This window comes from Colobus angolensis, unplaced genomic scaffold (genome assembly GCF_000951035.1).
Source record: "Colobus angolensis palliatus isolate OR3802 unplaced genomic scaffold, Cang.pa_1.0 Scaffold135, whole genome shotgun sequence".
NCBI lineage: Eukaryota > Metazoa > Chordata > Mammalia > Primates > Cercopithecidae > Colobus > Colobus angolensis.
In genome coordinates, this window is record NW_012114433.1 from 2,199,855 (window position 1) to 2,214,886 (window position 15,032).

At 42.6% G+C, this 15,032-nt stretch overlaps 1 protein-coding gene across 2 annotated transcripts in view; it reads left to right on the top strand.

The window, feature by feature from the left end:
• ADNP2 (ADNP homeobox 2) overlaps window positions 1–14,768 on the top strand; it is a 21,857-nt gene extending 7,089 nt beyond the window's left edge. For both annotated transcript variants that reach the window (XM_011934374.1, XM_011934375.1), the window contains exons 2-3: window positions 7,469–7,558; window positions 10,033–14,768. In XM_011934374.1, the coding sequence (XP_011789764.1) occupies window positions 7,469–7,558; window positions 10,033–13,212 (3,270 nt within the window). In that variant the 3' untranslated portion in view covers window positions 13,213–14,768. The remainder of the gene's footprint in view (window positions 1–7,468; window positions 7,559–10,032) is intronic.
• The last annotated feature ends 264 nt before the right edge of the window (window positions 14,769–15,032 follow it).

The following is a 15,032-nucleotide window of genomic DNA, read 5'->3' on the forward strand; positions in this document are numbered from 1 at the left end:
GGAGTTCAAGGCTGCAATGAGTCATGATTACACCACTGCACTCCAGCTTGGGCGACAGAGTGAGACCCTGTCTCAAAAAAATTTTTAAGTAAAAGTTTATTGGTATAGCTATTCTCATTAGTTTAATATATTGTCCAAGGCTGCTTTTGGGCACAGTGTGGCAGGATTGAGTAATTGTATCAGAGATTCTATAGGCAGCAAAGCCTAAACTATTTATTAGCCTGTCCTTTACAGAAGAAGTTTGCCAGTCCTTGTTATTTAATGTGATTATTGATATGGTTGGTTTTAAATCTCCCATCTTGGTGTTTGTTTTTTTGCTTGTCTCATCTGTTCTTTATTTTTCACTCTTTTTCTGCTTGCTTTTGGATTGAATATTTTTTATGATTCCATTTTATCTCTCATTGACTTATTAGCTGTAGATCTTTCGCTGACTTTCTTCATATACTGCTACTTCATCTGTAGTATTAGAACCTTAGAGCAGTGTGCTGTAATGTCTTCTTCCGGCCTTTGTTCTATTGTTTTCTTCCACATGTTAGAAATCTTACAATATGTTGTTACTTTTATTTTAAACGGTAAAAAAGAAAGAAATTATATTGATCTTCATGTCATTGATGATAGTTGTCATCCCTTTGTGTAGATGTGTATTTCCATCACGAGGCATTTCCTCTGCCTCCTGAAGAACTTCGTATTTTGTAGTGCTGATGTACTTAATTAACTCACTATACTTTCTCTCTAAAAAAAGTTGTGTCTTTCTTTAGGAAGGAAGATATTTTTGCTAGGTGTGGAATTCTAGTTTTTTTCCCTTTTAATATTTTAAAGATTTCACTCTATTGTCTTCTGGCTGGCATTTTTTCCAACAATGTGTTTTCTGTCATCTTTGTTCCTCTCTGTATTTTTAATACTTTGACTATAATGTGCCTTGGTTTGGTTTTCTTTGTGTTTCAAACATTTTGCTTGGGGTCTGGTGAGCTTCTCGATTTTGTGTGTTTATAGTTTTCATCAGATTTGGAAAATTTTGTGGCATCATTTCTTCAACTAGTTTTTCTTCTCCTCCCCACTTTGTCCCTGATACTCAATTACACATATAATAGTTCCCCTGTGGGCACGGTGGCTCAAGCCTGTAATCCCAGCACTTTGGGAGGCCGAGGCGGGTGGATCACGAGGTCAGGAGATCGAGACCATCCTGGCTAGCATGGTGCAACCACATCTCTACTAAAAATACAAAAAATTAGCCGGGCGTGGTGGCAGGCGCCTGTAGTCCCAGCTACTCAGGAGGCTGAGGCAGGAGAATGGCGTAAACCCGGGAGGCGGAGCTTGCGGTGAGCTGAGATCCGGCCACAGCACTCCAGCCTGGGCGACAGAGCAAGACTCCGTCTCAAAAAAAAAAAAAAATAGTTCCCCTGTATTCTCAGTTTTGCTTTCCATAGTCAACCATGGTTTGAAAATACTATATGGAAAATTCCAGAAATATTTCATACATTTTAAGTTCCATGACATTCTGAGTAGTGTGTTGAGATATCGCACCACCGAGCTCTACCTTTCACCTCACTTCATCTTGTCACGTGAGATGCCAAACAGGCATCGTGTCATCTCACATCACCACAAGAAGGGCGAGCACAGTAGCATAAGATACTTTGAGAGACCACATTCACATAACTTTTATTACTGTATATTGTTACAATTGTTATGTTTTATTGTTGTTAATACCTTCCTGTACCAATGTCCTGTACCAAATCTAATTTATAAGTTGTATTTTATTGTAGATATGTCTGTGTAAGAAAAAAACATAGTGTATGTAGCATTTGGCACTGTCCACAGTGTCAGCATTCACTGGGGTCTTGGAACATGTCCTGTGCCAATAAGGGGGGACTCCTGTATATTAGGCTCCTTGATACTGTCCCATAGCTCATTGATGCCGTTGTTGGGGTTTTTTCAGGTGTGTTTGTGTGTGTGTGTGTATGTGTATTTCTCTTGCTTTGTCTTCAGATTTACCAGTGTTTGGCAGCATCTAATCTGCTCTTAATCCCATGCATTGTATTTTTCATGATAGTACATTTTTCGTTCGTGGAAGTGCAGTTTACCATCCATCTTTCACTTTCTTTCACTTCTCTCGTTGCATTCATGTTTTCTGTAATTTCTTGTTCTCCTGGTTTTGGGTCATATTTTTCTGCTGTTTTGTATGACTGGCAGTTTTTGTTTTTTGTTTTCTGACTGGCAGTTTTTGGCTACACGCTGGACATTGTGTTTTATGGGTGCTAGATTTTGTTGTTTCATTTAAATATATTTGGATTTTGTTCTAGAACATGTTTAAGGCACTTGAAATTTTTAAGCATTGCTAGAGTGGGTCTGGACGGTCTGGGACTCTGGAGACAGACTGCTGTGAGGGTTTGACTCAACGTCACTTATTAAGGGGTCATTCACCTCTCCCGGTGGACTCTCTGGCATTTTGACAGTTGTTTTACCTTCTTCTTTCACTGGTTCCCACTAGTGAACCAGTGGAAAAGTCCCACTGGTTTTCTCACACATGAGAGCATCAGGGCTCAGAAAAAGTCTTCAGGAGACCCTGTGCAAATTTATCACAAGGTCAGTCTGGTGGGATAGTGGCTTATTTCTTTTGTCTATTTGGAAATAGTGAATTCTGCTTTCTATTGGGCGATAATGATTTCGTAATTACTGTGGGGCTCTTCTTAATTCCAGCCTTCTTGATTCATTTCTGCTGCTCTAGCAGCATCTTTTAATTGGGCTTAGATTCTTATGTGCTGGTTTTTAAGATGTACTTAAAGTTCCTTTGTGTTTCCTAGTGTTTATGCTTATTTCTCTTTGTTTCAAATATTTTTGCTCTTTGTTGGAATCAGAATAAAGGACCCACGTGTTGTATACTTCGTCTTTTAAGATAGTTCTGAAAATAACCTAACTTTCACGAGGTCAGGAGATCGAGACCATCCTGGCTAACACAGTGAAACCCCGTCTCTACTACAAATACAACAATAATAATAAGCCGGGCATGGCGGCATGTGCCTGTAGTCCTAGCTAGTTGGGAGGCTCAGGCAGGAGAATTGCTTGAACATGGGAGGTGGAGGCTGCAGTGAGCCGAGATTGTGCCACTGCACTCCAGCCTGGGCGACAGAGCAGCACTCTGTCTCAAAATAAATAAATAAATAAATAAAAAGAAATCTTTTTATAACTTGTCTTTTTCTTGTTAGTTCTGAATTGACTTGATAAGCCACATACTATTGTAGAGTTAAAGGTAATTGTGTTAACTATTTTTCTGTAGTTTTTTATATTAAAAGTAATCATTGCTATAAAAATAATAGTATATGAATGTTTGAAAATGCAGGTAACCGTTTCTAATTAGAAAATGAAATTTAAAATGCCACATTTCTGTCATTCAGAAGTTGCCACCATTAACATCGTATTGTTCAGCTGTTTATTTCTGTATGTTATCGTTCTTCCCATGAGATTGTATTGATTAGCTATTTTATCACTTGCTTTTTTCACTTTCCTCTGTCTTGTCATGTATTACATGTTCACCTTATTTAATACACAGTCCATAGTCAGATTTCTTCAGTTTTACCCAGAACTTTTTTTTTGTTTGTTTGTTTTTGTTTTGAGGTGGAGTTTCACTCTTATCACCCAGGCTGGAGTGCGTGCGTGCAGTGGTGCAGTCTCGGCTCTTTGCAACCTCTGTCTCCTGGGTTCAAGCAGTTCTCTTGCCTCAGCCTCCCATGTAGCTGGGATTAGGAGCACCCACCACCATGCCCAGCTAGTTTTTGTATTTTTAGTAGAGACGGGGTTTCACCATGTGGCCAGGCTGGTCTCGAACTCCTTGCCTCAGATGATCCGCCTGCCTCAGCCTCCCAAAGTGCTGGGATTACAGGCGTGAGCCACCGCACACGACCCCCAGAACATTTTTTATACTCGGTTTATGTAAGCCGGAAACCGTGTGGACCCTGTTACATCTAGTGGTTGGGTTCGCAGTGCTTTCCCTTGGCCAGACCAGCCTCTTGTCATGAAGAGATGCCCCTCCTTCCAGATCTGTCTGGTACTTTCTTGTAGTGTTGTTTCAGCTTAGTCCCCTGTCCCCTGAGCTGCTTTTAAATGAGAAGTTCTACTGAAAGGCCCAGTTGATTCAAGTTAAGCATTTTGGGCTAGAATACATATATGATGTTCTGTGCTTCTTGTGTCACTTCAGGGACCCCAGTCATATTTTGTTGCTTCACTACAGTAGGTGGCAGTCTGGTCTTTGTGTGTTACATTCTTTCTGTGGCCTGGAATGTGATGCATTTAACACCTGTTGATAATCCTGGTCCTAGATGGTAGTTTTATTGGGGGACTTGCTGTGAGGGAGGTCTTTCTGATTCTGTCACTTGTGGATTGTTAGCAGACTTTCTTCTGTAAACTCTTGTTACTCAGCAGTTGGGACTGTTTGGTTTCTCTGGGAAAGGCAGGATAGTTTTATCCTTTCCTTTGAGCTGTCACTTTTCAAAGTGAGCAGTTAGTTAACCTTTCCAAATGGTGATTCGTGAAATGCCTTTTTTTCTTTCTTGAGCACTTCTGTGGCTCTCCTGTGACTTCGTGTGTTTGGGTCTCTCCAGCCGTTTGTCTTTCTGATGCACAGCATCCAGGTGCTCCTGGTGCTCTTGTCATGACCCCTCCCCTAAAGGGTCTGTGAGGGTGGGTCCCTTCTTTGAGCATTTGTCTCATTTGTTTTTGAGCATTTGTACTTGTACTTTTCTGTAGGTTCTGAAGTTGGTGTCGTGAGCTAATTCTGAATGCACTGTTACCTCACAGGACTGTCCACACCATGCGATTATGGACTTGATACCTCTTTATGCTCACTTCTTAATACAGTTTGCACTTTTAAACGAGTGAGCTGTGCTGCACAGGTAAAGTGCTTTGTATGACTACACTTTCTGCACGCTTTGGGAAGTAGCTGAGAGCAAAACAGGAGTAGATTTTTACTTCTTTCAACTCAGAAGAAAAGTAATCTTGGGCCACATGGACTTTAAAATTTTAGACAGAAATGGAAAATGTTTTTCTTGTACGCCTTCTCACTTAGTGTCTGATTTTCACTTTTTAAAACATTGTTGTTTAAAACCCTCTGCTGCCCTGCTCAGGATTCTGCCCCAGGCCTTGTTGTTTTTCTCTCTCTCCTGTCCCCTCCCTGTCATGTTAGCCACCCCAGCCCCCTGCCCACATCGCGCTCGGGTCAGGCAGACACAGTTGGAGCTCTCTGCTTTATACTCCTTTACCACTTCACGGTTGTTATTCATAGCACCTATCACCCATGAAAGACAGTATTTTCTTGTGAAGAAAAATTTTACAAAATATCGGTGTTTCTCAATTGTGAAACTCTGTGAGGTTGGGATCTCATTTGTCTTATTCATGGTTGGATCCCCAGAGTCCAAAAGAAAATATTTGAGGGTTGAATTAGTGATGACTACAAAAGGATGAGGTAGATTCCTGTTCTGTGGAGCTTGTAATTATTTTGTCTTAGGCCATTTTACCTGAATGCAAGGTGGAAGCCTTCCTTCTACCTTTCCTCCCTTCCCTACCTGCTGCCAGCAGGCTTTGGAAGTCAGCCGTTGGACCCCTGCTCTGAGGACGCTGCTCCTGTGGGAGGTCTCGGCTCATGCGTTCTGGCCGCGGACCCCTTTCTAGGACCTACGCGCTCCTCTTCTCTCCATGTTCACCTGCCCCTGAGAGTCTCCAGTATGCACTGTGTTTCTCACACTCCTGCCTCTTTCAGCTGATTGTGAGGTTTTTCCTGACACCGTTGTCTACACTATAGGTCTTTTGCGTAGTTTTCTCTCTCTGGCAAGTGTAACTTTTTGGGTGAAAAATGATTGATTCCATCTGAGAAAAAAACCCTCTACACGTTCTAGATCTTTGTTTAACTGCTTTGAAAAATATTTAAAGAGTAAGGTAAAAATACTTTTCTTTCATTCCCTGAGACAAATGGATTGAACAATAGCAGTAAAGTATAGTTTAAAAAGAGTGTTGAAGATGAAGATTTTTTTTTTTTTTTTTTTTTTGATTTAAGTTCTAGGATACATGTGCACAACGTGCAGGTTTTTACATATGTATACACGTGCCAATACTATGCAACCATAAAAAGGGATGAGTCATGTCCTTTGTAGGGACGTAGATGAAGCTGGAAACCATCATTCTGGGCAAACTATTGCAAGGACAGAAAACCAAACACCACATGTTCTCACTCATAGGTGGGAATGGAACAATGAGATCACTTGGACACAGAGCGGGGAACATCACACACTGGGGCCTGTCGTGGGGTGGGGGAATGGGAGAGGAATAGCATTAGGAGAAATACTTAATATAAATGATGAGTTATAAATCATGCTACTATAAAGACACATGCACACGTATGTTTATTGCGGCACTATCCACAGTAGCAAAGACTCGTAACCAACCCAGATGAAGATTCTTTTACTTTGAAGTACTTTTTTGTTTCTTTATATGTACTCATGAAGCTACATGGGTTTTAGAATCCTTATGTTTAGGCTTTGCATACGTATAAAGGATGTAGATAGTTACTTGTTGGGAGGTCTCCTCTGTTTATTTCTTATGAATCTAATTTTGACTTTGATTATTTCAACTGTTTCCTCAGTTCTCATACTTAAAGGGTACTCCATCAAAACTTGCTGAGAGCTTTATAGTCTGTCTATATCCAGGGGTTCTGCATCTGTTGATTAAACCAACTATGGGTTGAAAATATATGGGGCAGAAAATGGATGGTTGCATCTATACTGAACATGTACAGACTTGTTTTCTTGTCATTGTTCTCTAAACAAGGTAACTAGGAAGATGTGCATACGTTACATATGTGCAAGTAACTACACGATTTAACATAAGAGGCTTGAGCAGTCTTGGATTTGGTGCCTCCAGGTGGTCCTGGAACCAGTCCCCATACCGAGGGGTGACTGTACTTTCATTTCTTTCTTCCCCTGTAGATTTCTAAGGTACCAAGTAATCTCATCAGGTTCGTTCTTTCCTTTCCTTTTCCTTTCCGTTTTCCTTTTCTTCCTTTTCTTTCTCTCTCTTTCTCTCTCCCCTCTCCCCTCTTTCTCTTTCTTGCTCTCTCTCTTTCTCTCTTTGTCTCTCTTTTTTCTTTTCTTTTTCGACAGTGTCCTGCTCTGTCTCCCAGGCTTGAGTGCGGTTCACTGCAACCTCCACCTTCCAGGTTCAAGCAGTTCTCCTGCCTCAGCCTCCCGAGTAGCTTGGAGTACAGGCATGTGTCACCACGCCCAGCTAATTTTTGTATTTTTCAGTAGAGATGGAGTTTTACCGTGTTGGCCAGGCTGGTCTCGACCTCCTGGCCTCAAGTAATCCACCCTCCTCAGCCTCCCAAAGTGCTGGGATTACAAGCGTGAGCCACCATGCCCGGCCTTACAATCTCATCAGGTTGTAATTAAATATTTCTTTCTCTTTTTTTCTCCCTTTTTAAAAGGACCTTAAAGGCTTTGATCCGGGAGAGAAATACTTTCATAACACATCATGGGGAGATGTTTCTCTCTGGGAACCTTCTGGAAAGAAAGTGGTATGTATTTTTTGTATTTGTTTTTTCATGCTTCCTCAAAAGTGAGGAATGAATGTAAATGTGGTCTAAAGAACATCACATGTATTGGGGTTGCTGGTGAGTGAATGGGGAGGAGGAATAATGCAACCTTTCAGAGAAGTGGCAAGAAACCAAGTACAGTGTGTGGTGAGGCAGGGTTACTGATGCTCTGTGAGTTTTCTGTGTGCGAAGTTGACACAGTGATGCAGTGAAACTATTGTTTGTCCTTGATTATAAGATGTCGTTGCTGTAAGAAGGACGTTTGATTTAATAATTGTTCTGAGTAAAACAAAATGCCACTACATTAAGTGCATACAGTGAATGTACATCCTGGTTTCAGAAACTGAAATAAAAATACAGACCTCTGAATCAAAGAACATTTTAAGTAATTAGAAACCTCAAACAGTTAAGCAAATTCAGGCTAAAACATGAACCATACTGCTGAATTCTCATTCAAGTGTTTTCTGGGACACCTGTTCTGCCACCAGTTGTTAGCACCTTCTTCGGTATCAAACTCAGCTCATCCCAGACTTGACTTGGCTGTACCCTCTCACCAGCTTCTGTTGTCAAAGTCATGCTGGCCTTGGGAATTTGGGCTTTAACATATTTCAGTAATTTAGTCGTTGTCAGAATTTTTTTTATTTTTATTATTTTTGGGGGGACAGGGTGTCACTGTTGTCTGGGCTGGAGTCCAGTGGCGTAATCTTAGCTCACTGCAGCCTTGACCTCATGGGTTCACAGTGTCCTTCCACTTCAGCCTCCTGAGTAGCTGAGACCACAGGTGCATGCCACCATGCTCGGCTAATTTTTTTTTGTTTTTATTTTTTGTAGAGGTGGGGTCTCACTGTGTTGCTCAGGCTGTGCTTTGTCAGAATTTTCTGTAGATACTTTTTGTTAGCCCACTTTCTTTGAGTGCCGTTTTTCAGTCTGTGACCTCACACTCTCCTCTCTACCATGAGATGCAAGATTCCTTGAAACCACAGTGATTGAGTTCTCCTTCACCTGAGCACAGCTCGTGGCTACTACAGGATGCCTCATTTAGCAGATCTTGACTTCATGAATCTTAAGCCTCATTGATTTTTCTCATCTGAATTCTTAAAATATCTTATAATGTAACTCCAGTTACTCAGGAGGGGCTGAGGCAGGAGAATTGCTTGAACCGGGGAGGTATAGGTTGCAGTGAGCTGAGATCACGCCACTGCACTCTAGCCTGAGTGACAGAGTGAGACTCTGTCCAAAAAAAAAAAAAACCTGAAGAATGGAAGTGTGTGTGTGTGAGTGTGAGTGATAATGAGCACACAGGTTTAGGAAAGGATGAGAATTAACCCTCGATCACTGTGATAGTGCCACAGCCAGCTCGGGGGCTTTAGATGAAGCTAGGTCTTAGCTTCCTTGTTTGTGGAACTGGGGAGCGGGTGTTTTGTGGTTCATCAGCTCTGGGTTCTCAAGACTCTGTCATGAGACCAGAGATTTCAGTGTTCTCTCAAGTTATTGCAAACCAGCAAGTCTTACTGGATGTTAGAACAGAGTGCACCCTGTTGTGTGAATGTGTTTTTAGGCCCCGAACTTGTTAAGTTCCCCAAAACATGCCTTAAATAGAAATTCCATATGGTCAGTGTTGCATTCTGTGGCCTTACCCTTATGTTAGGGTCATCCATAGTGTGAGTTTAGGCTTAGTTGCACTTTCTTTACTATTTATCAGATAGTTTATTAGGTACTTGCATGGGCCAAACACTGTCCATTTGACTCCTACCTTCTCTAGAAATAGGGGAAGTAGAACGATAGTAATGATGGGTTTAACAGTTTGAAAGTTCGATTAGTTGTGGATAAATTCCGGAGGTTTTAGAATTTGGAGCCCAAATAACATTGGAATTAAGAGAAATGGGATGGGGGGAGAAAATACTTTCTCTTGTAGAAAATTAAGCTTTTAAAATTGATGCTGTTAATAATTCAAAGTACAGGACTAAGTAATTGTATTTGTGGTTTTAGTGGATGACTTAGAACAGGGGTCAGCAAACTGTGAGTGTGAGCCAAATCCTAGATGTGTATGAATTAGCCACGACTCATGAGCTAGGAACAGTTGTTAGGCTTTTAAATGCTTAAGAAAAAAATGACAATACTATTTTGTGACATGTGAAAAGTATATGAAATTCAAGTTGGTGTTTGTAAATAAAGTTTTATTGGAACATAAATTACACATTCTTTTGGGGACTTTTGTACAACAATGGCAGTGCTGAGTAGTTGCCACAGAGACTGTACTGTATGGTCCACAATCCTAACATAAGCATTCTCAGGCCCTTCACAGAAAAGCTTACCAACCCCTGGGTTAGAAAACACTACGTCAGGTTAAATGCCTAGCACATTTGGAGAAAAGGGGTCAAGTCCTTAGGGACTGTGGAAGGTTAGCATCTGACAGTTTATTCAACTATGCTTAAGGCTTTCTTTTCTTTTAACAGAGATACCGAACAAAGCCATACTGTTGTGGCCTCTGTAAATACTCTACAAAGGTGCTTACTTCATTCAAAAATCATTTACATCGTTACCATGAAGATGAAATTGACCAAGAGCTGGTGATCCCTTGCCCAAACTGTGTATTTGCATCTCAGCCCAAAGTTGTGGGAAGGCACTTCAGAATGTTCCATGCGCCTGTCCGGAAAGTTCAGAACTACACAGTGAATATTTTAGGTGAAACTAAATCATCTAGGAGTGATGTGATAAGTTTCACATGTCTAAAATGTAACTTTTCAAACACTTTGTACTACAGCATGAAGAAGCATGTGCTGGTAGCCCATTTTCACTACTTAATTAACTCCTACTTTGGCCTGCGAACTGAGGAAGTGGATGAACAACCGAAAACTAACGATACTCTTTCTATAGAGAAGATCCCACCACCTGACAAATATTTCTGTAAAAAGTGCAACGCCAATGCCAGCAGCCAGGATGCATTAATGTATCACATTTTGACATCAGACATACACAGAGATTTGGAGAATAAGCTTAGATCTGTGATTTCAGAACATATTAAGAGGACTGGACTCTTGAAGCAAACACACATTGCTCCAAAACCAGCGGCACATTTGGCTGCACCAGCAAACGGCAGTGCTCCAAGCGCTGCAGCGCCGCCTCCTTGCTTCCATCTTGCTTTGCCACAGAACAGTCCGAGCCCAGCCGCAGGACAGCCAGTGACTGTGGCCCAGGGTGCCCCTGGAAGCCTCACTCATTCCCCGCCTGCTGCTGGCCAATCCCACATGACTCTGGTCTCCAGCCCTCTGCCCGTGGGCCAGAACAGCCTCACCCTGCAGCCCCCAGCACCTCAGCCCGTCTTTCTTTCTCATGGGGTCCCACTTCATCAGTCTGTGAATCCTCCTGTGTTGCCCTTGAGTCAGCCAGTCGGACCTGTCAATAAGTCTGTCGGAACTAGTGTCCTCCCCATAAATCAGACTGTCCGCCCTGGGGTTTTACCCCTCACCCAGCCTGTGGGACCCATAAACAGACCTGTTGGGCCTGGGGTTCTTCCTGTGAGTCCCTCTGTAACCCCCGGAGTCCTGCAGGCTGTCTCGCCAGGGGTGCTGTCTGTGAGTCGGGCAGTCCCGTCTGGAGTCCTTCCTGCAGGCCAGATGACTCCTGCAGGGGTTATCCCTGGGCAAACAGCCACTTCTGGGGTTCTTCCTACTGGCCAGATGGTCCAGTCAGGGGTTCTCCCCGTGGGCCAGACAGCTCCGTCACGGGTTCTTCCCCCTGGCCAGACAGCCCCACTGAGGGTTCTCCCTGCAGGCCAGGTGGTCCCATCTGGGCTGCTTTCTCCCAACCAGACAGTCTCCTCCTCGGCTGTTGTGTCTGTAAACCAGGGTGTGAATTCTGGGGTTCTGCAGCTTAGTCAGCCTGTTGTGTCGGGAGTTCTTCCTGTGGGCCAGCCGGTGAGGCCTGGGGTCTTGCAACTCAACCAGACTGTGGGCACCAACATTCTGCCTGTGAACCAGCCAGTGAGACCTGGTGCTTCGCAGAACGCCACCTTCCTAACTTCAGGCTCTATTCTCAGACAGCTCATCCCTACAGGGAAACAAGTGAATGGGATTCCGACCTACACGCTGGCCCCCGTGTCTGTCACTCTGCCGGTTCCCCCCGGAGGCCTTGCGACTGTCGCTCCGCCCCAGATGCCCATCCAGCTCCTACCGTCAGGTGCAGCTGCACCGATGGCTGGTTCCATGCCCGGCATGCCCTCTCCTCCAGTGCTGGTGAATGCTGCCCAGAGCGTGTTTGTTCAGGCCGCCGCCTCTGCAGCAGACACAAACCAGGTGCTCAGACAGGCCAAGCAGTGGAAGACCTGCCCCGTCTGCAACGAGCTCTTTCCGTCCAACGTCTACCAGGTCCACATGGAGGTAGCGCATAAGCACAGCGAGTCCAAGTCTGGCGAGAAACTTGAGCCTGAAAAACTGGCAGCGTGCGCACCATTTCTAAAGTGGATGAGAGAGAAAACGGTGCGATGTCTGTCTTGTAAATGCTTGGTCTCCGAGGAGGAACTTATACACCACTTGCTGATGCATGGCTTGGGGTGCTTGTTCTGTCCATGCACCTTCCATGATATCAAAGGTCTTTCGGAGCACAGCAGGAACAGGCACCTGGGGAAGAAGAAGTTGCCTATGGATTATAGCAACAGAGGTTTTCAATTAGATGTGGATGCCAATGGCAACCTGCTCTTTCCCCACCTTGATTTCATTACCATATTGCCAAAGGAGAAGCTTGGGGAGCGGGAAGTCTACTTGGCAATCCTGGCTGGGATACACTCCAAGTCACTGGTGCCTGTGTATGTGAAGGTGAGGCCTCAGGCTGAGGGCACCCCCGGGAGCACTGGCAAGCGAGTGTCCACCTGCCCCTTTTGCTTTGGCCCCTTTGTGACAACGGAGGCCTACGAGCTGCATTTGAAGGAGAGGCACCACATCATGCCCACAGTCCACACGGTCCTGAAGTCTCCCGCCTTCAAGTGCATCCACTGCTGTGGGGTCTACACTGGAAACATGACCTTGGCTGCCATCGCTGTCCATTTGGTGCGCTGCAGGAGTGCTCCGAAGGACAGCAGCTCAGACCTACAAATCCAGCCGGATTTTATTCAGAACAGTGAACTGCTTTTAGTCAACGGTGAAGTGATACATGATTCCAGTTTTTCTGTTAAGAGAAAGCTGCCTGATGGCCACTTAGGGGCCGAAGACCAGCGGCGTGGGGAGGAGCAGCCTCCCATCCTGAATGCTGATGCAGCCCCAGGTCCGGAAAAGGTTACAAGTGTTGTGCCTTTTAAAAGACAAAGGAATGAAAGCAGAACAGAGGGACCTATTGTCAAGGATGAGGCTCTTCAGATTTTAGCATTAGATCCTAAAAAATACGAAGGCCGCTCTTACGAAGAAAAGAAGCAATTTCTTAAAGATTATTTCCATAAGAAACCATATCCTAGCAAAAAGGAAATAGAATTGTTATCCTCACTCTTTTGGGTGTGGAAAATTGATGTGGCTTCATTTTTTGGAAAAAGAAGGTATATTTGCATGAAAGCAATAAAAAATCACAAGCCTTCTGTACTTTTAGGCTTTGATATGTCTGAACTTAAAAATGTGAAACATAGATTGAACTTTGAATATGAACCATAAAACTTGTAAAAAAAAAAAAAAAGTAACTCTAAAGTAGTAGATAGATTTTTTTCGGTTGAAATTTCACAGTGTTTTCCTCACTGTGTTGGTGAATCCACCTCAGTGGTCGCTGTGCTGCTCTGCAGAGTTACTTCAGGTGCTGGAGAGACCCCTGTTACCAGGAAGCCAGTAGTTATTTCACATCTATTGTTTCCTGCAGTTTGATTTGTAACAATTGTTTTCAGGTTTTTTTCTCTGTCATGTAAATGAAATCTTTTGATATTTCATGCACGCCTTGTTTTCCCAGTAGTGTCAGTATCATATGATAAGAAACTGAAATCTATAAATAATTTGCTTTTTCGTTTAAGGACATTTCAGCCTTTTTCAGAATACTTGATTTAACTGCGAGAGGAAGCATCGATTTCCTTCAGCTTTCCCTGCAGCAGCGGATGGTACAGTGAGTGTTCAGAGATGTGGGTACAGATCCCTGTGATGTATGTATAAGGCTCCTTGAGGATGCAGTGCATTAACTTACGCTGATTTATTTGTAAGATCTTAGATCTTTGCTTATAGATTATAATTTTGATCTGCATTTTTTTAGGTTTGTCCTAATGGCTGTTTTTTTGTTTTTTTTTTTTTTACCCATAACTCATAGAAAATCAAATATTTTTATTTGTTAAAAGTAGACTGAATCTGACATCTGGTATGCTGGTATGTAGCTCATAAATCAAGAGTTATTTTACAAATAAATTTATTCTGTAGATGCAGAAATATTTTTCAGTGTAGATTTTCCATTTCTTTTGATATGCTAAGTCATTTCTCCATTCAGAGGTAAAACAATAAATTTTTAGTGCCTTTAGAATAAACATTGAAAAAATGCACCCCAAAACTCTTCTCCTAACCTAACTACTCATAAACTAGTGAAAGGGAAGGACTATGATACTCAGGAATAAAATTACTGCCCCTGAGTGTGGATACTAACTTAAATTTCAGCACAGGTTTTCAGGGGACACGGTGAAGTTTGCAGACTGAGATTTAAGTCTCCATGGTTGGTACAGTAAGTCTTTGACCACGTTTTCTGAAGGTCATGTTTAGTGGGGAAATGGGCTTTTCTCTAGCTGGTTTCGGCTGGAAGCTGTTTCCAGGTGGATGGGATGGCATATTGTTAAAGAATCTCCATTGTTGTCACTGGATGTTAAACCTCGTTTTTTTCCCCACATGATATTAAAAAAAACTTAAAGCACCAGAACTAGTCATGGAGACCAGCCAGTTGAGATGGTAAGTCATATTTCTGGTGGTACACGGCAGAGGAGCCTGTTCACTCTATCTTTAGGTAGAAATATTTGGAGGATGTGACAGCCTCTAAGAGATATAATGTTACTTACTATGTGGATTTTAAAAAATATAATACTTGCATGTAATTGCTATAATGTGCATATTTGAGGCAGTTGTGAAACTGGTTTGTGATTGTTGGTGTACTCTGTTGTAAATTCAAAGAGAGCTTGTTAAACTTTATTTTTTTTTTTACCTGTTGTTTTCAGAGTGTCTATTTTGAATTAAAATTTGTTACACCACTGTAAATAGAACTGTTTAATTCTTTTAAAAGTTAAAACATTATTGCGAATCATAGGAATAACCTCAATATGGGAATAGATACCACATTTATTTTCTGAAAAACCTTACTTGTCATTTGTGTGAAAATAAGAACATAACCCAAAAGGCCTTATTACTGAGGTCACAGAATAGGTGTGACTAGAGATTCCTGATGATTTTATACTGGTAGCCTGGAAAGTGCCAAAGAAGGTAACTGGGGTGTCGGTGCTGTGAAGTTTCCTTCCCTG